This window comes from Salvelinus namaycush, chromosome 31 (genome assembly GCF_016432855.1).
Source record: "Salvelinus namaycush isolate Seneca chromosome 31, SaNama_1.0, whole genome shotgun sequence".
In the NCBI taxonomy this organism is placed as follows: domain Eukaryota; kingdom Metazoa; phylum Chordata; class Actinopteri; order Salmoniformes; family Salmonidae; genus Salvelinus; species Salvelinus namaycush.
Genome location: NC_052337.1, coordinates 24,894,180 through 24,919,882, shown reverse-complemented (window position 1 = coordinate 24,919,882; position 25,703 = coordinate 24,894,180). Strand labels below are relative to the sequence as shown.

Here is a 25,703-nt window from a genome sequence, read left to right as displayed (position 1 = left end):
GCATTGGATGTGCTCGTGGAAGCAGAACAACTTGTGTCGTCGACAGATGCAGGTGTAGTACTGCTGGTAGTAGCAGTATTACCAGTAGAGCTGGTATGTATGCGTCTATGGACGCGGGCCTTACTTTGAACCTTTTATCCATTTTCGAGCAAACGGAATGAGCAGCAGCTACTTTTGGCTACATACGGACCATTAGTGGAATTTTCGCGAGAGAGTAACACCGTACCTAAACCAGCGGCGCGTGTGCCAATTGATTTTGTCCCCCCACACCAAACACGATCACGACATGCAGGTTGAAATTTCAAAACACAACCAATTATATTAATTTGGGGACAGGTCAAAAAGTATTAAATATTTACGGCAATTTAGCTAGCTAGCTTACAGTTGCTAGCTAATTTATCCTATTAAGCTAGCTTGCTGTTTCTAGCAAATTTGTCCTGGGATATAAACATTGTGTTGTTATTTTACCTGAAATGCACAAGGTCCTCTACTCCGACAATTATTCCACACATAAAACAGTCAACCGAATCGTTTCTAGTTCTCTCCTCCTTCCAGCTTTTTCTTCTTTGGACTTTCTATGGCGATTGGCATTGAACTTTCATAGTTATCACGACGACCGACCGAACTCCGTTCATCTTTCAATCCCCCACGTGTGTATAACCAACGAGGAGTTGGCACGTGGGTATCTGCTTCTATAAACCAATGAGATGGGAGAGGCAGGACTTGCACCACGTTCAGGGTTACAAATAGAACTGACTTCTATATTAGCGCTTGGCAACGCAGACGCTTGTTGGCGCGCAAGCAGTGTAGGTGCAATAATTGAATAACATGCATGTTTACATTTATTTTGCAACGCTTGCGCACGCGACTCGAGAGGTGTGGTCAGCATTTAACGGTTAATATGATTGGATGTTAATTATTTGACTAGGCTACCTGTATTTGACATTGTGTTGTGATTTTGCTGAACACTAGATGGTTTAATTTTGGGCAGTGAAACGAGGCTACTCAGGCGAGAAAAAAACCTCACCCAAATGTATAGCCCCGTTGGAAAATATAAAATGGACTGTTTCAAAATGTGACAATTTATTTTTATGTGGATCACATTTTTATTTGGCGTACCCTCGACGGCACTGTACTTACCCCTGGGGTTGATAGTATAGCACATGTTCTGAAAGAAACAGAGCTTAAAAGGATCCACAGTATATTGCATTGTAATCTGGTGGTGTAGCTGTAGATGGCAATTATAATTCATATCTGGTTTGGTTATAACCCTACAAGAAGAGTAATGTTATGCACTGAAATGTGATATGGTTGGAGTAAAGGGTGTTATGGTTGCAGTAATGGCAAGCAATATATTGTATTGTGTAGTAATCCAGTGTGGTGTGTGTATTGCAAAGCTAGACTCACCCTCTGCAGTGTCACAGTATACTGCTCCCACATAGTTTCCTCCATGACTGGGCTCTATGGGAGAAGGGCACATTCCACAATAAGGGTAAGAACAGGATATATTAACCATTTGTTTCTCATTTCAACAAGACATACGGAGTCAGATTAATCTTGAATGACCATGCCAATAGAATACATCAAAACACCATACTCCAAATCTCATATAGCCAACAACACAAAAGATAACAGTACTATACCTGGCACAAACAAACTTATGTTTCCAACACATGCTCTCTGAGCACATAGTACAGTACACACCAACACCAACTAATCACTTTCCCTGGCTAACCAGGCTCCTTGCTCCCGCCAAACGCTACGCCACGCCCATAGAAGAGTTCCTTCTCCATAATGAGTCTAGATCGGAGTACCTCCCAGACCCGTCACAGAATGTGAACACATTAGGGGCCGTCCGATTGGTCCAGAAACCGAGGGGTTGGGCCAGAGCCAGAACACACGTGGGTAAAGTGGCAGTTTGAAAATGTGTCATTGGCTTTGATACTTGGTTAGAGACGATCCTATCACGGATTACTTTTGTACAAGGCCCCCCGTGCCACAAACAACTTCAATGATGGCAGTCTCTGACTAAAATATGTAGCGAACGACAAAGCAGCGGAAGAATTTAGTGTGAGTTGTCAGTCTACTAACCAGCGTCACACATGGACTACTGATTCCACACACCCTCAGCCTTACAACACAGAACCCATACCACCAGTTGAAAACAGAAAACTCTACCAAAATAATCACTGACACACATTTTTACCAACTTCACTCACTGAAACTACTACACCCATCATGAAAAACTTGTCACAACTGCCTGTCTACCTGCTTACCTTTCCACCCAAAGACCACCTGTCTAACTATCTAGAGCCAAGCTGGAGTCACTCACAAGCCACTTGAGGATGGGGGTGGCCTTGTAGGTGTGGATCCATTTCCTGTGCAGGTGAAGGACAGTCTTCATGGTTCCTCCTCTGCTCCACTGATGCTCTGCTCCACTGATGCGCTGCTCTGGCTGCTACGATTCTACCTCCTCCATTTCCACAGCAGCACCAGCAGTAACCGCAACACCCTGCTTTGGTCTGCCTGCCTAGCTTTGACGTAAGCTGGATTCTGCTGGCCTACATTCTGCGCAAATCCCACCATCCACAGACTGTGTGTTTACACAATCGCACACGACCATGCTGATGATTAAAATACACACACAAAATAACGCACCAACCTAATCGCACACAAACACATACAAATGAGTATGCAATTGTGTGTGTAAGGATTTAACCCAAATACTCACACATACCAAAAATCAAACGCTTTAACTACATACTTTAAAAAACACACGGGGGCACACAGCCAATCTGAGAGCGCAGGTTTTAAGAAGTACTTTATTTTCCTTACTTAAGTGGAGCCGAATCCCTGTGCTGCTTACATCTCCAGCCCAGGCTTTTAGAAATGGGGGCATCACTCTGGCTGACAGAGGATGGGACAGATCATAATCCACTTTTAGAAGTTTGGACTCACAGGACAGATAAGGAGTGGTCAGGGAGGACTGGGGTGTATTCATTAGTGCACACTAGCAAACCTTTTGCTGCGAAAATTAACATTTCTTATTGGGAAAGTACAGGCTAGTCCACTGTTTGGTTCCTAGTGAATAAACCCCTGGACTATTGCTATGACTCAATATAGAATGAGCATATATTGACACACAGGTGTTCTACAGACTAGTAGAACTACATTGTAAATCACTTGTGATTAAGTGTGAGGAATGAGGATATAGCCACACATGGAGGATATTGCAAAATCCACCATGATAAAAAAAAAAGGGAGAGACAAGAAAATTGGAATCGGCGTGGATACTAGATAGCAGACCAGAGCGTGGGAGTCTGGGGGTCTGTAGTGTGTATACCTCCAGGCAGAGAGATGGAATGTTGGGCAGTGCAACAGTGCTTTCCCGAATATCTGAAGTAGCCAGCATTATGGAAAAAGTATCCAGCTTGTGGATCAGCGAGGGAACATTTTACAGGACAGGAGCTCACCTACAATACCAACATTTACCACACACGTATTCCATCTCCCACAGTACAGCATCTTAAAACCACTCCTAACAAATCCTTCCCTTCATTCACCTGACCAGCTGGCGGTGAGAGTGGTGCTACATCCTAGTGGTAGGACAGTGGTATTGAGTATGGAGGCACAGAGAGAACCAAGTGCGTATAGTCTGCTTGCTCCTACTGTACGTCTGTCTCTCCTGAACAGTGATGAGAACAGGGTACAGGCAAGCCCAGTGGCACAGTGAGTCAAATTGCCTTTTTCTGCTGTGTGATGTCATTTAGTTCACTGGCAGGTCAGCTGGCTGAGTCTTGGCTTCCTGAGAGTTTTACACGAGAACACACAGTTTCTCTGATGAGATTGAGAATGAGCATTTCTACATTGAAATGGCTGAAATAACACTGAGCTACCCTCATGGGATGTGGCTTAGAAGAATAGATCCTTTAATCTCACTCAGACAAAAACAAAAGTGCATGCAGCGCTCTCAATCATAAACACACAGACACACAACTGCAAAGACAGCACAAGCAAGGCAACCAACCACACTAAAAAAACGAATCTACACACATGACAGCTAGAACTCCGGCAATGAAACTCTATAGTTCCCATTATGGCAGAGAAGTAGTGTGGTTTTATCTTTAGGGTAGCCATCCTAGCCATCAGTCTAATCCACTCTAGATTGTTTTGTTGTAGTACGCCCTCTACTTGCAGTACAGCCACATTACATGGAGTGACTACGCACTGTCTATTAAATACACTGGAACGTTAAAAAAGGATCATAACTACACTGTATATCACCTCAGGGTAGGTAACTTCTACCAACAGCAATCCATTAAAAACACTAGTAGGATTTTTTTGGGGGGATGACTCCCAAATATTGCCACCCTTGTTCAGACGCAATCGTGAATGAATTTTTACTGAATTATACATTTGACTGCCCATTGTGCAATGACTTCAAACACCATATTAAGTAATATCTTCACTTCATACGGAATATCACAACGTGGCTTGCAAAAGTTGACAGGCACAGCCTTTTGATGGTTGCTACGAGTGAACTCATTCCTTCGTGATACTATGTAACGTTAGCAGCAGCAGGTGGAAACATTCCAGTAAGGGTCCCGTGACAGACTTGAAACTTTGTAAAACATTTGTGCTCTAGTGTGTGTCAGCGAAATGAACATTGCAACAGTATGATTAAACAATAAGGAATCATTTATAATGGACCTTAGAATCGTTGGTTTTACTTACTTTGAAATAATGTGTCTCATATCTGCTAAGACTGAAGAGTCTCCCTCCATTTACGGGCATCATGCACTTTCAAACCAGAGACCACTTTTCTTGTGATTAAAACAAAGGAAATTCGGCAACGACTATTGTTAAAAGTAACATGTAGCCTATCCAATATAATATCCAAAATATTTTCCCATGTTTTTGAAATTATCAGTAAAACAACCCAGCAAATTGAGTGAATCAGAGAGCGCCGAAAGGGAAGACCGTATTAGGATGTACCAATTCAAGATGGGGTAACCTAAGTGGTCTCGATATTTTCATCTCGACAAATACGTAGAGCAATTGCAGTCCATTGCTACAACAAAGAATCAAATAACTGATAGCAATGCTCAAATGTGTATTTTACTTGTACCCCAAAAAAGTAAAACACGCATTCATTTTTGCTTGGAATGCTGTCAATTTTCTGGCAAAATGGATCCTTCCAAATTACTGAAAGCAACCACATTCACATAGAAATATGAGGTATAGATCTGTCATTATAGAAAGCAAGTCTAAGAAGTGGCATCTCTCTTCTATGTGCGCATGCTTAAGTTTAGTTTTTTTACTATCAGTTTTGTACACAAGCTTCAAACAGCTGAAAATACAATATTTGTGGTTATGGAAAAGTAATTTCACAATGGTTTCGATGGTACAATGATGCTTTACACCAGGGGTACTCAACTACTATTTCAGAAGGTCTAGTGACAAATTTCCTTGGTGGCAAAGGTCCTGATGGATATCGTCCTTTATTGGCAGTGTGGTACAGCATAGTAACAAACAGGTCTGTAGATTAAATGAGACTAAGAATTTGAATTACAACTAATTTAGAATGTACACATGCTGAAGAACAAAAGTGGTTGCATAATTGTCTATGCAAAAACCTTTGCTTGAAGGTAAACTAAAAGATGAGCTCATGGAAAAGATCAAACAGATCCCACTACATGAGGCCATTCAGAATGCACCATGCATTTAACTCTGAATGGCCTCAAGCTATTAAGGTAAATCTTCAGCCAAAATTTCAGTTCTCCTCATTGCTGTGGAATCTGACATTGGGATCAGTTAGATCTTTTCCATGAGCTCATCTTTTAGTTTACCTTCAAGCAAGGTGTCAGCAACTTCACATATGCATTATTTTACCATCTCAGCATCTGAAAAAGTTGTTTTCTCCCAAAACCCAAGCTATCCTCAGTGAACACTCCATTGCACGTTGTTGGGCTGTCAGGGAATTGACAAGGACTTGTGTGGGATTTGAGTAAATTAATCTTGTTTTTTCTCACCTCCGTGTTCAGGGGATACATCTGATCGAATTTACTATGCCTGGTGTGATAATGGCACTTAACATTGACACTTTTCACAAGAGCTACGGACACATTGGTTTTGTGCTAGTTGCAGGGAGAATGAATGAATACTGTTCCGTCCACTCGTCTTTGAATATGGTTTAACTTTATTTTTTATTTAACAAGCCATATTAAACAAAGATACTGGTAAACAAAGCTCCTTCTGTCATATTTACAGTTGAACTGCGGTCAAATCTGCTTCTTTCTGCCTGCTTGTCCCAAGGTTCCACAAAGGATATTTGAATTAATGTGATTGTGTAAGACGTGGCCTCTTGTATTTGCACATAACCACGCTGTTGGATTAGTAGGCACTAGTAGAGGTGGGCGTTGCTTCGATAGAGAGCAGTTGCCAACTTAGCGACTTTGTCTCTATATTTAGCAACTATTCAGACCACTCTAGCGACAGATTTTCAAAAAAGTGACTAGCGACAAATCTAGCGACTTTTTTTGGTGTTATTGGAGACTCTGACGTGAAAGCACATATCGTTCTTACTCTTCTCAATGAGCAGCGGGTGCTGCCGTGGGCCCCACCCCCGTCCCAAAGCACTCACTCGGCGGCCCAGTCCCTCCCAGCTGCAGTCAGAGCAGGAGATGTTCACCCCTCCTCATCCAGACTGCAAATGAATCGCGCATGCGGGAAGATCCCGCCGTGGCTTACATAATTTTTATTTTATTTTTTACCTGAATTAGGGCCAGACTAGTTACCATAATTTTCTCACATTGCCATTGACAGTTTTTTCTATTGTCTCTTTTTGGTCCATTTAGATTGTATACAATTTTTTTATTTTTTATGTTATGGTTAAAAATGTTCATGTTTTACTGTGACTTGTTGTAGGCTCCTAAGTGGACCATAAGGTTAAAAACCAAACCAAATTAAGAAAACGAAACAATTTTAAAAAAAAAAAATTAAAAACGAAGTAACTCTGCAGAGTGCCTCTTTTGGGTCACTTTTGCCGGTCCCAAGCCCGGATAAAGGAGGAGGGTTGGAATTGTGACATTAAAAAAAAACAAGAATGACAGAAGAAAGTTCATTTGTAGTTCTAAACATATTTAGGGTGTTTTTTACTCACATTTTGTCTCTCCCACAACATTATTCCTCTCTCCTACAGCGTCCATCACAAATACATGCACATGGCCAATTATGCAAATTAGGTGATGGCGTCATTTAGCGACCTCTAGCGACTTTTAGGACAGCCAATAGCTGGCAACACAGCGAGAGTGAGAGGTTGCTGAGTTGAAGAGGCCGCTGCGCCCGGTAGATTTTATAATGCTGTCAAAAAATAATGTATTGACTTTAATATAACAAAATGCAATATGTTGTCCCATCCGGATTGACTGTTCTCTGGGTCAGGACTCGGACCGCCAGTTGAGTTTGGCTGCTCTACACTATACTTGCTGCTTGTTTGTCACAATCTGAAATTAGGTGAACTATTCAAATTTTAGCAACCAGGAAATGGCGGAGAGATTTCTGCATAGCGCGCACACGCAGGCACACACACACACACACACAACCGGTCAAAAGTTTTGGAACACCTAATCATTCCAGGGTTTCTCTTTATTTTTGCTATTTTCTACATTGTAGAATAACAGTGAAGACATAAAAACTATGAAATAACACATATGGAATCATGTAGTAACCAAAAAAGTGCTAAACAAATCAAAATATATTTTATATTTGAGATTCTTCAAAGTAGCCACCCTTTGCCTTGATGACAGCTTTGCACACTCTTGGCATTCTCTAAACCAGCTTCATGAGGTAGTCACCTGGAAAGCATTTCAATTTACAGGTGTGCATCGTTAATAGTTAATTTGTGGAATTTCTTTCCTTCATGCGTTTGAGCCAATCAGTTGTGTAGGGATCAATTACAGAAGATAGTTCTATTTGGTAAAATAGAATAGAAGTCCATATTATGGAAAGAACAGCTCAAATAAGCAAAGAGAAATAACAGTCCATCATTAGTTTAAAAACATGAAGGTCAGTCAATCCGGAAAATTAAGAACTTTGAAAATGTCTTCAAGTGCAGTCGCAAAAATCATCAGGCGCTATGGGGACCGCCACAGGAAAGGAAAACCCAGGAGTTACATTAGTTCATTAGAGTTACCAGCCTCAGAAATTGCAGGCCAAATAAATGCGTCACAGAGTACAAGTAACAGACACATCAGGTATTCATGGTCGAATTGCTGTAAAGAAAACACTACTAAAAAAAGACAGCAATAAGAAGAGACTTGCTTGGGCCTAGAAACACAAGCAATGGACATTAGACCGGTGGAAATTTGTCCTTTGGTCTGGAGTCCAAATTTGAGATTTTTGGTTCCAACCGCCGTGTCTTTGTGAGACGCGGTGTGGGTGAACCATGGAGAAGGTGTTATGGTGTGGGGGTGCTTTCCTGGTGACACTGATTTAGTTAGAATTCAAGGCACACTTAACCAGCACGGCTACCACAGCATTCTGCAGCAATACGCCATACGATCTTGTTTGGGCTTAGTGGGTCTATCATTTGTTTTTCAACAGGATAATGACCCAACACACCTCCAGGCTGTGTAAGGAGTATTTTACCAAGAAGTAAGCTTTTCTCCTTTGCCAAGATAATCCATCCACCCGACAGGTGTGGCATATATCAAGAAGCTGATTAAACAGAATTTTGTTAATTTCTCTACCATAAGCTGCCTCCAACTTCTATTTTAGAGAATTTGGCAGTACATCCAACCGGCTTAACAACCACAGACCACGTGTAACCACGCCAGCCCAGAACCTCCACATCCAGCTTCTTCACCTGCAGGATTGTCTGATGAGAGGTGGGAGGGATGCTGAGGAGTGTTTCTGTCTATAATAAAGCCCTTTTGTGGGGGAAAAAAACTCATTCTGATTGGCTGGGCCTGGCTCCCCAGTTTGTGCACCTGTGTAATGATCATGCTGTTTAATCAGCTTCTTGATATGTCACACCTGTCAGGTGGATGGATTATATTGGCAAAGGAGAAAATGCTCACTAACAGGGATGTAAACAAATTTAGGCACACAATGAGAGAAATAAGCTTTTTGTGTGCATGGAAAATCTCTGGGACGTATATTTCAGCTCATGAAACATGGGACCAACACTTTACATGTTGCGTTTATATTTTTGTTCAGTGTAGCACAACAATACGTGTTGTGATGGTTGGCCTGAATTTCTCACTCGGAGTTCTCTTTGAACCGCATCTATGGGGATGAGTCCTGTCTTCCTGGTTAAATTTGCATTGGGGGAGGGGAGAGAACCAGAAACTTCTAAATAGGGCAATGGGACAAAGGCCTTGGATACATACACTTTGTGAATGGGGAATGTGAATAACTGAAGGAAGATCTAAGGCAATAGATATCCATCAGAGCTTTTCCAACTGACTTAAAACATAGGCAAAACCATTCTGGATTTCCTGTTTAAAGACTAGATCACATGGCACCATAAATAATATGTCCAACCACACACGCTCACAGTGTTAGGGCAGAAAATAGGATGGGTAAAGAATACAAAGTAGGCAGAAAGGATGAGGTACCCTCAGAATAGCAGAGTAGCTGGGTGCAGAGAGTCGACGGAGACACAGGTACTGGGCTTCCTTGGTCCAGTAGAACCTATCCCAGGAGCAGCTGGACCTGAACAGGTCAGTGTTGGACTGGTCAGTACTGGGTGTGTCCCTGTTGGGAGAGACAGCAGGGTTTAAATAACCATTACTCAACATTAGGAATAGAGTTAAACTTTGTATAAAGGATTGTTATTGGTAACCTATGTAAAATCTCAACTGAAAAGAGTAGAAACTGTATGAAAAGAATTTCATTCCACATTAGAGAATTAAAACGCTGACGGGCCATTGAAGTGAAACATTAACACAGTGAAAGGTATTGGTTCAAATACCAATCCATAACAAAACAAAGCCTTGCCCTGGTCACAACCAGACAAACAAACACTCACACATGCAAAGGCACAGTCTGATGCACAGCCATGCGCACACACAAACTTAAGGCCTCAATGCAGCTGTAATCTGTTTGCGCTTGAGCCAAACATTTGCTCTGCAGCCATTTGACCTCATGTCAGAATAGTAATAAATAAAGTGATTGACCTTGCTGTGATCTTTGACCAAATGATCAGCTTGTGTTGTTTGACTTTTCCTTTCCAACGAACTCCCCAATCCCCTGCCCTAGCCGTGTTATAGTTGATCAGGGAAGCGATAGACAAGCTTCTGTCAGCATGAGACCCACACAATTAGGACATTTCCAAACTGAGAACACATTCATGTCCAAAATGGAATTCCTGTACCTTGGGAGAATTACTAAGAGCAATGTTGTGTATAATGAATAATTGATCCACAACATCAACCTCAGTGAGTGAGGGGGGGGGTCACATAAATATACACACGCAAACAAAAAAACCTTCCTTGACAACTTAGTAACCGCTTGAGTGGCAATACACTGCACATTTTATTTGCAACAATAAATACAGTAGCAGCCATGGACTAAAGAATGGTTCCATAGTGGATCTGATAATGGATCCAGTGAGTGACTGTGTGCTGGATTGGTCCAGCTAAGGAGAGCCATGCTACTCACAGGAAGGATCTCTGCTACATTCATTCATCTGCTGTGCTCCAATAGCAGAGTCACAATCAAAATGCAGCATCCATGACCTGAGCAGTAACTAATGGCAACACACATGCTCATACTGTAGCATGTAGGCTAGTACCATCTGGTGAGCAAAGCAGAAACATACATTCCAAATCATGTTTGTGATTCGCCTAGCGATATTGGCAACATTTTGAATACTTGTGCAAAGGATTCAAATATTGTAGAGGTACAGTAGATGCTTGTACTTGAATACACCAACAGCTACATACAGACAGTAGACAAACATTCATTTCATGCATACAAGCTCATATGCACACCTCAGTTTAACTCACCCTGGGGGTCTCCAGAGTTTCCTCCCAGGTGGTAGGAGCTCTCGTTTGTTGAGGGGGACAATGCCCATGGCCGCCTGCATGATGGTAATGAACTTCTTAAACTTCATATTTGAGCCCTCGGCCGTTTCTCCACTTACAACTGCATTACATACACCCCATGCTACTCACAACGGCTCCACTAACATCTCACTTCCCTCCGCAATATTCTGAAAGGCAGCCCTGACTTCTAACCATCTCTGCCACCACTGTGCTCACTGCCGGCATACACACTACACTGAACCCACTGAGCCCTGCCCACTTGCTACTACGTTCGCAATCACGAGCCCTGTGTCCCCTACCGCCGGCTCTGACAGATGTTTTTTTCCCCTCAGAGAAATGAAATGGACAACAGTCATGCTACTGGCGGTGGGCAGGCCCAGAGGGGATGACAGCGCGTCACTGTTACATAATTCTGGAGATCTCTAAACATTACACTAATGAAAACACTGCTGCTGCCGCCGGGATAATTGTGGTACGAAGCCCTGACAGATCATGTATGTACACCGCCCCATTTTCCCAAAATCCCTATGTAGGTTTAGTCCCCATTAAAACCCATAGCCCCCCATCATCATCTCACTCACTCAACTTTCCATCATCACACCATACCCTCTCCCATCCCCCAAAATATTATCCATCTAGCAGACTATTCACTTCTTTATTCACTTCAACATTCACATTCCCTGTCACCCACTGACAGCATGCAGCCATGTCCCGTGAGGGGGGAAATAAATAAATAAATAAATGCAGCTGGAGAACTGCCAGCCAATACAAACCTCTGGATAGGAATTATATCCCAGCAGTTTGCATGTCTGGATTACTGCTCTCTATATGGCTGGGCCATGAGAGCAGGAGATTTCACTGCGAATGAGCAGGGCACAGAAATCCCTTAGCACTCTAAGGGCCCCAAACCAGCAGCAAGCCCATAAATAACAGACTATTTATACCCAGTTAGGTAACAAAAACACTACAGCATGGAATAACTTTAATGGCTATGCATTGTGCATCATCCAGGCAGCAGGCACTGCCTAAAGGGCATAGGGGACATAGGGACAAAGAGCATGTAGGATGCTTCCACTGTGCTGCTGACTAATGACTAGGATTATAATCTAAAACCCTCACTACCTCCCAGAACAATATCTTAATAAATAAGGCATGGTCCCATAGAATCAAAAACTTTATAGTAATCTCATCAAATACATTTCTAGTATTAATCCATGTAGTCAGTGGCACATGCGCACAAGTGTCTCACTTCTCTCTTGCTGAGCGTGGATGTCAGCAGAACAAAAGCATTAATCCTGTGGCCTCGTTCAGTCTTTAACTGTAAATCTCACCAGCTGGACCCGTGTCATGGCACATTACTACACACACACTCATCCCTCCACCATGCTGTCCCAAATATCACAATATGTCTTCTACATGATGTAATCACTGAATTCAGCATTAAACTGGTTTAAGAAAATCCTTTATGGACATCTGAAAAGCAGTGACACCACAACAGGGGAATGAGAATATGTTTTACATCAAATAACATTTCCCTCAAATCAAAACAGCTCATCTCCTAAGCTGCAAAGTGATGCAATTTGACCAGAGCATTGTGATGCAAAGTCTCTTGTGGTGATGGGTGTTTGGGTTGCGACATTTAGTTAAACTAGTTAACGTTTTAGTCACAGCGTCTATTCTGCCTGTTCCAAAAAATAACAATGAGATGAATGAACATCAGAAGCCAGCAAAGTACCCAAACCACCCTCAATATAAAAAAAGCCAGGTAGGCCTACCTGTTTGGACCCCAGGAAGAGAAGCGGCTGCCTTGGAAGCAGCTAATGGGGAACATAATAAAATACCCACATCCGAATGCCTACCACAAGCGGGAGTGCCACATGCTCAGATAAGCGAAAAGGATAAAAGATGCTTGGTTATCTGTAGTTTACTATTTATATTTTTGACTACTTTTACTACATTCCTAAAGAAAATATTGTACTTTTTACTCCATACATTTTCCCTGACTCCCAAAAGTACTCGTTACATTTTGAGTGCTTAGCAGGACAGGAAAAGTCAAATTCACACTCTTATCAAGAGTCGTCCCTACTGCCTCTGATCTGACAGACTCACTAGACACAAATGCTTAGTTTGTAAATGATGTCTGAGTGTTGGAGTGTGCCCCTGGCTATCCGTACATTTTCATAACAAGAAAATGGTGCCATCTGCTTTGCTTAATATAAGGAATTGTATGTATATTTGAGCAATTAAATATACGTAGGTATCAAAAGTAAATGTAAAACCAAATAATTTTACTCAAGTAGTATTTTACTAGCTGACTTTCACTTGAGTCATTTTCTATTAACATATCTATACTTTTACTCAAGTATGACAATTGGGTAGTTTTTCCACTACTGGTGGTGTTTTCTAAATCGGTAGCCAGTCTGTTTGCAAGTTGTTTTGTCATGTTTTGATTGTCTTTATAGCTTTACATAAGCAGTCTGTTTTATTGCGACCCTGTCTCTCACCAATTACCACTTTCAGTATTATTGTTGTATTTTTCTCGATCGGCTTTCACTTGATTATGCATTGTCCCTATGGAATGCATACAGTATGCCAGACGGAGAGCCATGTCACTCACAAATAAGTTCAATACATTCATTTGATTTCCTACTAAGTTCAATACATTTTCTAATACTGTTGAATTCCGTTTAAATATCTGGATTCCATGATTCCATCCTCTTTTGCCGCAACGCAGATTTTATAGGACCCTACTCCAATGCGGGTGTGGTTATTTTTTAGTATTTTTTAAAATCTCAATATCAAATCATTTCTGGGTAACAATTAAGTACCTTACTGTGATTGATTTAAATTAAAATGTTCAAAAATAGCTTCTTAGCAAAGAGCAATTTCTCAAGCAAGAACTGACTGTTTGGTAGGACTGTTTGGGAATGGTCTGAGTGGGGAGAGGAAAACTGAACACTAGCTGTTATTGGCAGGTTTGGAAATACTGTATCTTTCTTATTGGACGATTAACAAATTTAGCAGGCAGGCCAAAATTAAATCCCACCAAAATGGTCTGAATCTTCAGGCGATCTTTTAAAACATCTCTTCCATTAAAAGGGCATTATCATACATTTTACAATATTATTCCAACCTCAGTGTGGAAATACACTGAACAAAAATATAAGACGCAGCATGCAACAATGTCAAAGATTTTACTGAGGTATGGTTCATAGAAGGAAATCAGTCAACTGAAATAAATTCATCAAGCCCTAATCTATGGATTTCACATGACTGGGAATACAGATATGGACCTGTTGGTCAGAGATGCTGTCCCTTAAATAAAGTAGGGGCATGGATCAGAAAACCAGTCAGTATCTGGTGTGACCACCATTTGCCTAATGCAGCGCGATGCAGCTCCTTCGCATAGAGTTGATCAGGCTGTTGATTGTGGTCTGTGGAATGTTGTCTCACTCCTCTTCAATGTCTGTGCAAAGTTCCTGGATATTGTCAGAAACACACTGGCATACACGTTGTTCCAGAGCATTCCAAACATGCTCAATGGGTGACATGTCTGGTGAGTATGCAGCCCATGGAAGAACTGGGACATTTTCTGCTTCCAGGAATTGTATACAGAGCCTTGTGACATGGGGCCGTGCATTATCATGCTGAAACATGAGGTGATGGCGGCAGATGAATGGCATGACAATGTGCCTCAGGATCTCGTCATGGTATCACTGTGCATTCAAATTGCCATTGATAAAATGCAATTGTTTTCTTTGTCCATAGCTTATGCCTGCCCATACCATAACCCCACCTCCACTATGGGGCACTCTTGTTCACAACGTTGACATCAAACTGCTCACCCAGACGACACCATACACGCTGTCTGCCATCTTCCCGGTTTCATCTGTGAAGAGCACACTTCTCCAGCGTGCCAGTGGCCATCGAAGGGGAGCATTTGCCTACTGAAGTCGGTTCCGACACCAAAACTGCAGTCAGGTCAAGAGCCTGGTGAGGACGACGAGCACGCAGGTGAGCTTCCCAAGACAGTTTTTGACAGTTTGTGCAGAAATTCTTCGGTTGTGCAAACCCACAGTTTCATCAGCTGTCCGGGTAGCTGGTCTCAGATGATCCCGCAGGTGAAGAAGCCGGATGCGGAGGTCCTGGGCTGGAGTGGTTAGACGTTGTCTTGGACGCTCTGCCAAATTCTCAAAAAATTATGTGAGATAATTGAACATTCAATTCTCTGGAAACCGCTTTGGTGGACATTCCCCCCTTAAAACTTCTGTCTTCTACACATTACCAGTCAAAAGTTTGGACACATCTACTCATTCAAGGGTTTTTATTTTACACATTGTAAAAGAATAGTGAAGACATCAAAACTATGAAATAACACATATGGTATCATGTAGTAACCAAAAGTGTTAAGGAAATCTAAATATATTTTATACTTGAGATTCTGTAGCCACCCTTTGTATTCTCTCAAGTAGGTGTAGCCAAACTTTTGACTGGTACTGTGTACCTACATATACACACAGTGCAAAGAAAAAGTATATGAACCCTTTGGAATTACCTGGATTTCTGCATGAATTTGACCAAATTTGATCTGGTCTTCATCTAAGTCACAACAATAAACAAACAGTGTGCTTAAACTAATAACAAATTGCATTTTTCTTGTCTATATTGAGTACATCATTTAAACATTCACAGTGTAGGTTGGAAAAAGTATGTGAACCCCTTGGCTAATGACTTCTCCAAAAGCTAATTGGAGTCAGGAGTCAGCTAACCTGGAGTCTAATCAATGAGACGAGATTGTAGATGTTGGTTTAGAGCTGCCCTGCCCTATAAAAATAAACACTAAATTTGAGTTTGCTATTCACAAGAAGCATTGCTGATGTGAACCATGCCTCAAACAAGAGAGATTTCAGAAGACCTTGCATAAAGTTGGAAAGGGTTACAAAAGTATCTCTAAAAACGTCAGTCCACGGTAAGACAAATTGTCTATAAATGGAGAAAGTTCAGCACTGTTGCTACTCTCCCTAGGAGTGGCCGTCCTGCAAAGATGACTGCAAGAGCACAGCACAGAATGCTCAATGAGGTTAAGAAGAATCCTAGTGTCAGCTAAAGACTTACAGAAATCTCTGGAACATGATAACATCTCTGTTGACGAGTCTACAACACGTAAAACACTAAACAAGAATGGTGTTCATGGGAGGACACCATGGACGAAGCCCCTGCTGTCCACAAAAAAAAACATTGCTGCATGTCTGAAGTTCGCAAAAGAACACCTGGATGTCCCACAGCGCTACTGGCAAAATATCCTGTGGACAGATGAAACTACAGTTGTGTTGTTTGGAAGGAACACACAACAACACTATGTGTGGAGAAGAAAAAGGCACAGCACAACAACATCAAAACCTCATCCCAACTATAAATTAAGGTGGAGGGAGCATCATGGTTTGGGGCTGCTTTGCTGCCTCACGGCCTGGAGAGCTTGCTATCATGAACGGAAAAATGAATTCCCAAGTTTATCAAGACATTTTTCAGGAGAATGTAAGGCTATTTGTCCCCCAATTGAAGCGCAACATAAGTTAAGTGATGCAACAGGACAACAACACAAAACACAGAAGTAAATAAACAAAATGGCTTCAACAGATGAAAATACACCTTCTGGAGTGTCCCAGTCAGAGTCCTGACCTCATCCCGATTTGAGATGCTGTGGCATGACCTCAAGAGATGGTTCACACCAGATATACCAAGAATATTGTGGAACTGAAACAGTTTTGTAAAGAGGAATGGTCTGCATTTCTGATTATTTTGTGCCCAATAGATATTTAAAGGTAAATAATGTATTGTGTAATTTTGTAAATACGATTTATTGTAGATGTAAATAAGAACAGAAGGTTTCTAAAATGTTTTACATTAATGTGGATGCTACCATGATTGTGGATAATCCTTAACTCGTCAATAATGATGAATGAGAAAGTCAAAGGGTCAAAGATCATAACCCAAAGACATGCTAACCTCTAACCATTACCAATAAAAAGTAAGGTTAGCATGTCTTGGAACTTTCCCACTCATCATTATTCATTCAAGATATTACCGTAATCATGGTAGTATCCACATCAATATAGAAGTGTTTAGAAACATATATTCTTATTTACAATAAAAGTGACTCCTAAATGACACAATACATTACCCCCGAATTAAGATTAAAAGATGTCTGCAGAAAGAATGGGGCGTCAGCTATAATGGCACTTTGAGTTTGAAAAAATCTATTTTGTTTATTGAACTACAGTAAGTGAAGTGGATCAACACCCGGTAACAGAATGATGGTACCAGAATGAAATCATGGGCCTATACTTGTGCTTATAACTTTTGCTTAGACCATGGTCTAAAATGCTTTCACATAGGCCAACCTGGCCTAATTAGCAACGATGCTGAGGACGGCCAGCTGAGCAGACAGAATTTGTTACGGGATATAATTTGTCTCAGACAATTAAAATTATTCACGTAGTTGGATGTGATCCAACCCTTTTTTTCACTAAAGCATCCTTACCAGAACTCCACCAGCACATTCTGATACTCAAATCAAACTGCATCAATTGCAAAAATGTGTCTAAACAATTATCTCACAGTATAAGACCTAGTTCCTCACACTTTTCAGGACTTGCAATGTAAGTTAGGGATTCTAAGGGGGGTCATAATTTTTCCTTTGACATGTCTCCCTTCATAAATCTACACATAATACCTCATAATGGACAAAGCAAAAACAGGTTTTTAGAAATGTTTGCAAATGTATTCAAAATAAAAAACTGAAATATCACATTTACATAAATATTCAGACCCTTAACTCAGTACTTTATTGAAGGACCTTTGGCAGCAATTACAGCCTAGAGTCTTCTTGGGTATGACACTACAAGCTTGGCACACCTGTATTTGGAGGAGTTTCTCCCATTTCTTCTATGCAGATCCTCTCAAGCTGTCAGGTTGGATGGGGAGCATCATTGCACAGCATTGCCATCTTTGAATGCATCAACTTTATTTTCAGAAACTCTTCAGGGACTATTGTGATGAGCCCAAAAACCAAATTTGGAGTTTATCTGACTTGTACTCCACCAGAAAATATAAATATATATATTTTTTAAATGTAAGCATTAGTGTTACATTGGCAAGAAAGTGAATTGTTGATTGATATCTTTAAAAAACAAGGAAACTATGCTAAACTTAACATGGTTCATCATGGTAATGTCTGAAATCAGATTTTTGATTTATCAATACCAAATTTGTTGTTATTTAGGCTAATGAGAAGTTTTTCAAACGTTTTCCAAGAGGGAGGAAAATCTTTCCTAACGGACCTTTGGGGGAAATTATTTGGCAAATTTGTTCCGCATGAGGAAAGACACCGACATACAAAGTTTCAAATTGAGGGTTTAAGCAAGACTGCCTATAAACAGCGCCACCTTTAGCAGTGGCATTATTTTTTACCAAAGTTCCTCATGTCCTGTAGTTAATGGGGTTTTTTAAGTTACCAAGCTATGCTTGAGTTATTTGACTATGTCAACAACAACAAAAAGGTTTCACAGCTTTGTTGTGAACCCCAAAAGGTCATAAGTTATACATGATTTAAAGATTAAATAGGTTTTGGTTGCCCAAACAGAAAAGCCAGAGTGGATAAATACATCAACTATTAGGGCGGGAGGGGTCAACAACATTGAGGCCTCAGAATGTATGACAAATCGTAACGTTATTGTAACAGAATAGCACTTCCCTGTGGGCTACAAAGGACAAACTCTGAAGCCGCCCAAGCCTGGTCAGTAGTAACTGTACTCTATTTTCAGAAGCTTTGTTTTTCTTATGAATTAAGCGCATGAGAAGGCTACTGAATAAGCGCAACAGAGGCTACTGCAAAGAATGGCAATGCCAAAATAAGGCAAAAGAAGCAAGCAGACAGTAGGCTAGGTTAGAAAAGGACATGTCAGTTTCGAAGTTTTACTTACCTAATGGAAGTTCTGGATATTTGATAGTTTGCTATGGAAATGCACAATTAAATACCGAATATGATAGTCCACCAACAGAATGTGAGTTTTGAAGTAACAAAATAAGCAGTTCGTCTGCCATCAAATATTTATATTTCCTGGTTTCTGCAGGTATGGGCGTGGCGTTGAAACTGAAGGTGAGTCGCACACGCTGCTGTGAACTACCACGTGAGCGTAGGTGGATGAGTTCAGGGGTGTAATCCTTACACCAAACAGTTGCAAAACGTTCTGTTTTGCAACGACAACTAGCATTTCTATTTGACAGATTCAAGTAGGTCCCGCCCTGTTTGCTGAACATGACCAATATAAACGCTTGTTTTTGTGTTTGGCGTAATGATTACACCCTAGTTTCGACCAAGGGCATGAGTCACACCACAAATGTTTACTTATGGCCCACTTTCCGTTTGATGTCCACTCTCCAGTGAATTGTACAGAAACTGAATGTCAGCTCATAAATATTTGTGAGGTGGGGGAAAGCCTAATCGCTCATCTCTACTACTCACTCCTTTGAATTAAAAGTAATCCACACTAAAACTGTATGAATCATACCTGGGAAGTGGAACATAAAAGGAAACATCCTCCACAACCAACTTTACTTAACCATGAGCACACTCCAACCCCTACCTTTTATCAATAGGCTACAATTTGAATACCTGCCTAGTTGGTTTGACTTGTCATGTAAGAGGAGGACCCTGTGGCATATCCAATGTCTATCAGACAGAAGGCCTATGTATGGCTTAAATAGCACACAGTTATGTGTGCTAAATGAGCATGACAATTGTTATAAGGGCTTCAATTGAATCACATCCTGGGCTGGATGTGTTAGGACTTGTACTATTATTTTGTTACTCGAGTCATTGACTTGGGTTGTAGAGAATCAAGTAATGCACAGGTAAGTTGAAACAATGCATACAGCACGCTATGTTCCCAAGATGTCAACTTTTGCTTTTTTGCATATGAAAATCATGCATGCATGGTTGTAATGCACCCATTATTTTAGAGGGGGCACAAAGTATGTAAGGATGAAACAGCTTTTTCCTGCAATCTAGAGCCATAATCATTGTGCCTACTGTAATTCTATGTACAAAAATATTTTTCTGCATATGTTATCTAAGCATACCTCTTTACCTGTTAAATTGTCATCTTGTTAAGGGTGTCATTCTGACTTTTGTAAATCACACATCTCAATATACTGTACTACAATGGTGTGTATTCAAGGATGCTAAGAGAAGCCAGGCTTCCTCAAACAATTTACCAGGAAAGAAATATCAAATTTAGCCTCTTTTAGCAAGAGGCTGAATGTATCTCACCGGAGAAAGCATCCATGTGAACAAAACAGCACCCCTCTGTCTCCAGTATGTGTAGCCCATCTATTTGATGCTGTCTGGACAAAAATATAATTATATTGTTGCCGCCCGTAGCATTGAATGTAAGGGAAGCCAGCGAGCATTTGGCCTCCCTTGATAAAAAATAATTATACAATAATAGCCAATCAGTGTTGAGCTAAACTGAGTGATCAACTGTGAAAAGTGTCAAAAGTTTTGATTTGGCTTCACACAGATGGAAAAACATTTGAATTGTTGCATCTAGTTGTGTTGTTATCATCCAGTGGCTAGCTACCTAGCTAAAATGAGCCCTTTCCTAAATTAGCCATGGGTGGAGATGGGGATTTGGACTTGTGATTTTACTTAATTCTCCATCCTGGCCAAAGATTATAACAGCGATTCTGATCTAACAATATATTCATACATTGTGCCTCTGGCCTGAAACGATGGAAGTTCAAAATGTAGCTAGATGTAGTAGGCTAATGTTAACTAGCTGGCTAATCGTTGCCCATGCAAGGAAGTTAGGCTAGCGAGCAAGCATTTTAGCCAGGTAGCCTAGGACAACAAAAACTAAAAGCGTGTACTGTATGACAGAGTCATAGTTTGATGATTTGAAATGGTGCTGGAATAGTGGAGGCAGCTTATTTTTATTGTGACTTGCGTTAACTCTCCGGTGTTCAAAATCAATAGTTGTTTTGTAGTCCAAATACACTGCTCAAAAAAATAAAGGGAACACTTAAACAACACAATGTAACTCCAAGTCAATCATACTTCTGTGAAATCAAACTGTCCACTTAGGAAGCAACACTGATTGACAATAAATTTCACATGCTGTTGTGCAAATGGAATAGACAAAAGGTGGAAATTATAGGCAATTAGCAAGACACCCCCAATAAAGGAGTGATTCTGCAGGTGGTGACCACAGACCACTTCTCAGTTCCTATGCTTCCTGGCTGATGTTTTGGTCACTTTTGAATGCTGGCGGTGCTCTCACTCTAGTGGTAGCATGAGACGGAGTCTACAACCCACACAAGTGGCTCAGGTAGTGCAGCTCATCCAGGATGGCACATCAATGCGAGCTGTGGCAAGAAGGTTTGCTGTGTCTGTCAGCGTAGTGTCCAGAGCATGGAGGCGCTACCAGGAGACAGGCCAGTACATCAGGAGACGTGGAGGAGGCTGTAGGAGGGCAACAACCCAGCAGCAGGACCGCTACCTCCGCATTTGTGCAAGGAGGAGCACTGCCAGAGCCCTGCAAAATGACCTCCAGTGGTCTGTGGTCACCACCTGCAGAATCACTCCTTTATTGGGGGTGTCTTGCTAATTGCCTATAATTTCCACCTTTTGTCTATTCCATTTGCACAACAGCATGTGAAATTTATTGTCAATCAGTGTTGCTTCCTAAGTGGACAGTTTGATTTCACAGAAGTATGATTGACTTGGATTTACATTGTGTTGTTTAAGTGTTCCCTTTATTTTTTTGAGCAGTGTATGTTGTAATGATTAACTTGATTTACCATGCTGTAGGTCATGTAACTGTTTCTTAATTGCAACATGCTTTGTAGACTCCACCGGACAATGTTGCTCTGCAGTTTTGTGATGAAACAAAGGTGTGGTTGAATTTATTCTGACACCATCTTATTGTCTCGACCTTAGGCATGCATATATGCGTCACAAAACTGCAGAGCAACATTGTCCGGTGGAGTCTACAAAGCATGTTGCAATTAAGAAACATTTGGACTTATGTCATGCAATAAAATGCAAATGAATTACTTTTCTGGATTTTTGTTTTTGATTCCGTCTTCCGAAAATCACATTGTATGATTTTTAAGTAATTCATTTGCATTTTATTGCATGACATAAGTATTTGATACATCAGAAAAGCAGAACTTAATATTTGGTACAGAAACCTTTGTTTGCAATTACAGAGATCATACGTTTCCTGTAGTTCTTGACCAGGTTTGCACACACTGCAGCAGGGATTTTGGCCCACTCCTCCATACAGACCTTCTCCAGATCCTTCAGGTTTCAGGGCTGTCGCTGGGCAATACGGACTTTCAGCTCCCTCCAAAGATTTTCTATTGGGTTCAGGTCTGGAGACTAGCTAGGCGACTCCAGGACCTTGAGATGCTTCTTACGGAGCCACTCCTTAGTTGCCCTGGCTGTGTGTTTCGGGTCGTTGTCATGCTGGAAGACCCAGCCACGACCCATCTTCAATGCTCTTACTGAGGGAAGGAGGTTGTTGGCCAAGATCTCGCGATACATGGCCCCATCCATCCTCCCCTCAATACAGTGCAGTCGTCCTGTCCCCTTTGCAGAAAAGCATCCCCAAAGAATGATGTTTCCACCTCCATGCTTCACGGTTGGGATGGTGTTCTTGGGGTTGTACTCATCCTTCTTCTTCCTCCAAACACGGCGAGTGGAGTTTAGACCAAAAAGCTCTATTTTTGTCTCATCAGACCACATGACCTTCTCCCATTCCTCCTCTGGATCATCCAGATGGTCATTGGCAAACTTCAGACGGGCCTGGACATGCGCTGGCTTGAGCAGGGGGACCTTGCGTGCGCTGCAGGATTTTAATCCATGACGGCATAGTGTGTTACTAATGGTTTTCTTTGAGACTGTGGTCCCAGCTCTCTTCAGGTCATTGACCAGGTCCTGCCGTGTAGTTCTGGGCTGATCCCTCACCTTCCTCATGATCATTGATGCCCCACGAGGTGAGATCTTGCTTGGAGCCCCAGACCGAGGGTGATTGACCGTCATCTTGAACTTCTTCCATTTTCTAATAATTGCGCCAACAGTTGTTGCCTTCTCACCAAGCTGCTTGCCTATTGTCCTGTAGCCCATCCCAGCCTTGTGCAGGTCTACAATTTTATCCCTGATGTCCTTACACAGCTCTCTGGTCTTGGCCATTGTGGAGAGGTTGGAGTCTGTTTGATTGAGTGTGTGGACAGGTGTCTTTTATACAGGTAACGAGTTCAAACAGGTGCAGTTAATACAGGTAATGAGTGGAGAACAGGAGGGCTTCTTAAAGAAAAACTAACAGGTCTGTGAGAGCCGGAATTCTTACTGGTTGGTAGGTGATCAAATACTTATGTCATGCAATAAAATGCAAATGAATTACTTAAAAATCATACAATGTGATTTTCTGGATTTTTTTTTTCTTCTTTAGATTCCGTCTCTCACAGTTGAAGTGTACCTATGATAAAAATGACAGACCTCTACATGCTTTGTAAGTAGGAAAACCTGCAAAATCGGCAGTGTATCAAATACTTGTTCTCACCACTGTATATATATATATATATATCTATCACAGTGACAAGGCATATGAACTAACATTATAGAGCAAACAACGCAATTATCACAACACATACAGTTGAAGTCGGAAGTTTACATACCTTAGCCAAATACATTTAAACTCAGTTTTTCACAATTTCTGACATTTAATCCTAGTAAAAATTCCCTGTCTTAGGTCAGTTAGGATCACCACTTTATTTTAAGAATGTGAAATGTCAGAATAAGAGTAGAGAGAATTATTTATTTCTGCTTTTATTTCTTTCATCACATTCCCAGTGGGTCAGAAGTTTACATACACTCAATTAGTATTTGGTAGCATTGCCTTTAAATTGTTTAACTTGGGTCAAACGTTTTGGGTAGCCTTCCACAAGCTTCCCACAATAAGTTGGGTGCATTTTGGCTCATTCCTCCTGACAGAGCTGGTGTAACTGAGTCAGGGCTGTAGGCCTCCTTGCTCGCACACACTTTTTCAGTTCTGCCCACAAATTTCTATAGGATTGAGGTCAGTGCTTTGTGATGGCCACTCCAATACCTTGACTTTGTTATCCTTAAGCCATTTCACCACAACTTTGGAAGTATGCTTGGGGTCATTGTCCATTTGGAAGACCCATTTGCGACCAAGCTTTAACTTCCTGACTTATGTCTTGAGATGTTGGTTCAATATATCCACATAATTTTCCTCCCTAATGATTCCATCTATTTTGTGAAGCGCACCAGTCCCTCCTGCAGCAAAGCACCCCCACAACACATGATGCTGCCACCCCCGTGCTTCATGGTTGGGATGGTGTTCTTCAGCATGCAAGCCTCCCCTTTTTCCTTCAAACATAACAATGGTCATTATGGCCAAACAGTTATTTCGTTTCATCAGACCAGAGGACATTTCTCCAAAAAGTACGATCTTTGTCCCCATGTGCAGTTGCAAACCGTAGTCTGGCTTTTTTATGGCGGTTTTGGAGCAGTGGCTTCTTCCTTGCCGAGCGGCCTTTCAGGTTATGTCGATATAGGACTCGTTTTACTGTGGATATAGATACTTTTGTACCTGTTTCCTCCAGCATCTTCACAAGGTCCTTTTCTGTTGTTCTGGGATTGATTTGAACTTTTCACACAAATGTACGTTCATCTCTAGGAGATAGAACACGTCTCCTTCCTGAGCGGTATGACGGCTGCGTGATCCCATGGTGTTTATACTTGAGTACTATTGTTTGTACAGATGAACGTGGTACCTTCAGGCGTTTAGAAATTGCTCCCAAGGATGAACCAGACTTGTGGAGGTCTACAATTTTTTTTCTGAGGTCTTGGCTGACTTATTTTGATTTTCCCATGATGTCAAGCAAAGAGGCACTGAGTTTGAAGGTAGGCCTTGAAATACATCCACAGGTACACGTTCAATTGACTCAAATTATGTCAATTAGCCTATCGGAAGCTTCTAAAACCATGACATAATTTTCTGGAATTTTCCAAGCTTTTTAAAGGCACAGTCTGTACATCTCCAGATAATCAAAACAAAGTTAAGCCACTACAGCCCAATCTTAAGCCGTGACCCAGGAGGACTTGGCTGTGAATCACTAGGGGTCCTGACCACCGTGGCCCAGCTCACTCACCATTTGGAAAATACTACCCTATGGGTTATATTGCACAACACTCAATTGACTTCCACCAACATTTTTCCAATCAAATATTTATGATTATTTCAAATAAGTAATCAGATTGAGACTGTAAACAGTTGATCAACTTACTGCAGAAGCAGTTGTCTTTTAAAAACTCAGTTACTTTATGTTCAGTTATTACTGAAAAAGCCTCTTCTATATGGAGTTTTGATAGCATTTGCATCTATTCATAACAATGCTGGAAGATGAAAGAAAGATGAGTAATTCTATTCACATTATGCCACCTACTGATCATTTATGGAAATGATTATGCTGCCCTCTTAGGGCTGAAGAATTTAGAGATGAAAACATAATGCTATTGCATATAATCTGTTTTTATTTTGGCTACATCCAGACAGGCAGTCC

At 41.2% G+C, this 25,703-nt stretch overlaps 1 protein-coding gene across 2 annotated transcripts in view; it reads right to left on the bottom strand.

Moving 5' to 3' along the window:
• The window catches only part of LOC120025718 (tight junction protein ZO-2-like), a 37,164-nt gene extending 17,887 nt beyond the window's left edge, over positions 1–19,277 (bottom strand). Inside the window, exons 1-3 of one of the 2 annotated variants that reach the window (XM_038970298.1) lie at positions 19,034–19,277; positions 9,621–9,759; positions 1,408–1,461 (exon numbers count right to left, since the gene is read on the bottom strand). In XM_038970298.1, the coding sequence (XP_038826226.1) occupies positions 1,408–1,452 (45 nt within the window). In that variant the 5' untranslated portion in view covers positions 1,453–1,461; positions 9,621–9,759; positions 19,034–19,277. Of the gene's footprint in view, positions 1–1,407; positions 1,462–4,734; positions 4,985–9,620; positions 9,760–19,033 lie in introns of those variants that run through there. The other variant, XM_038970297.1, reaches the window with a different exon arrangement.
• Positions 19,278–25,703: the final 6,426 nt, after the last annotated feature.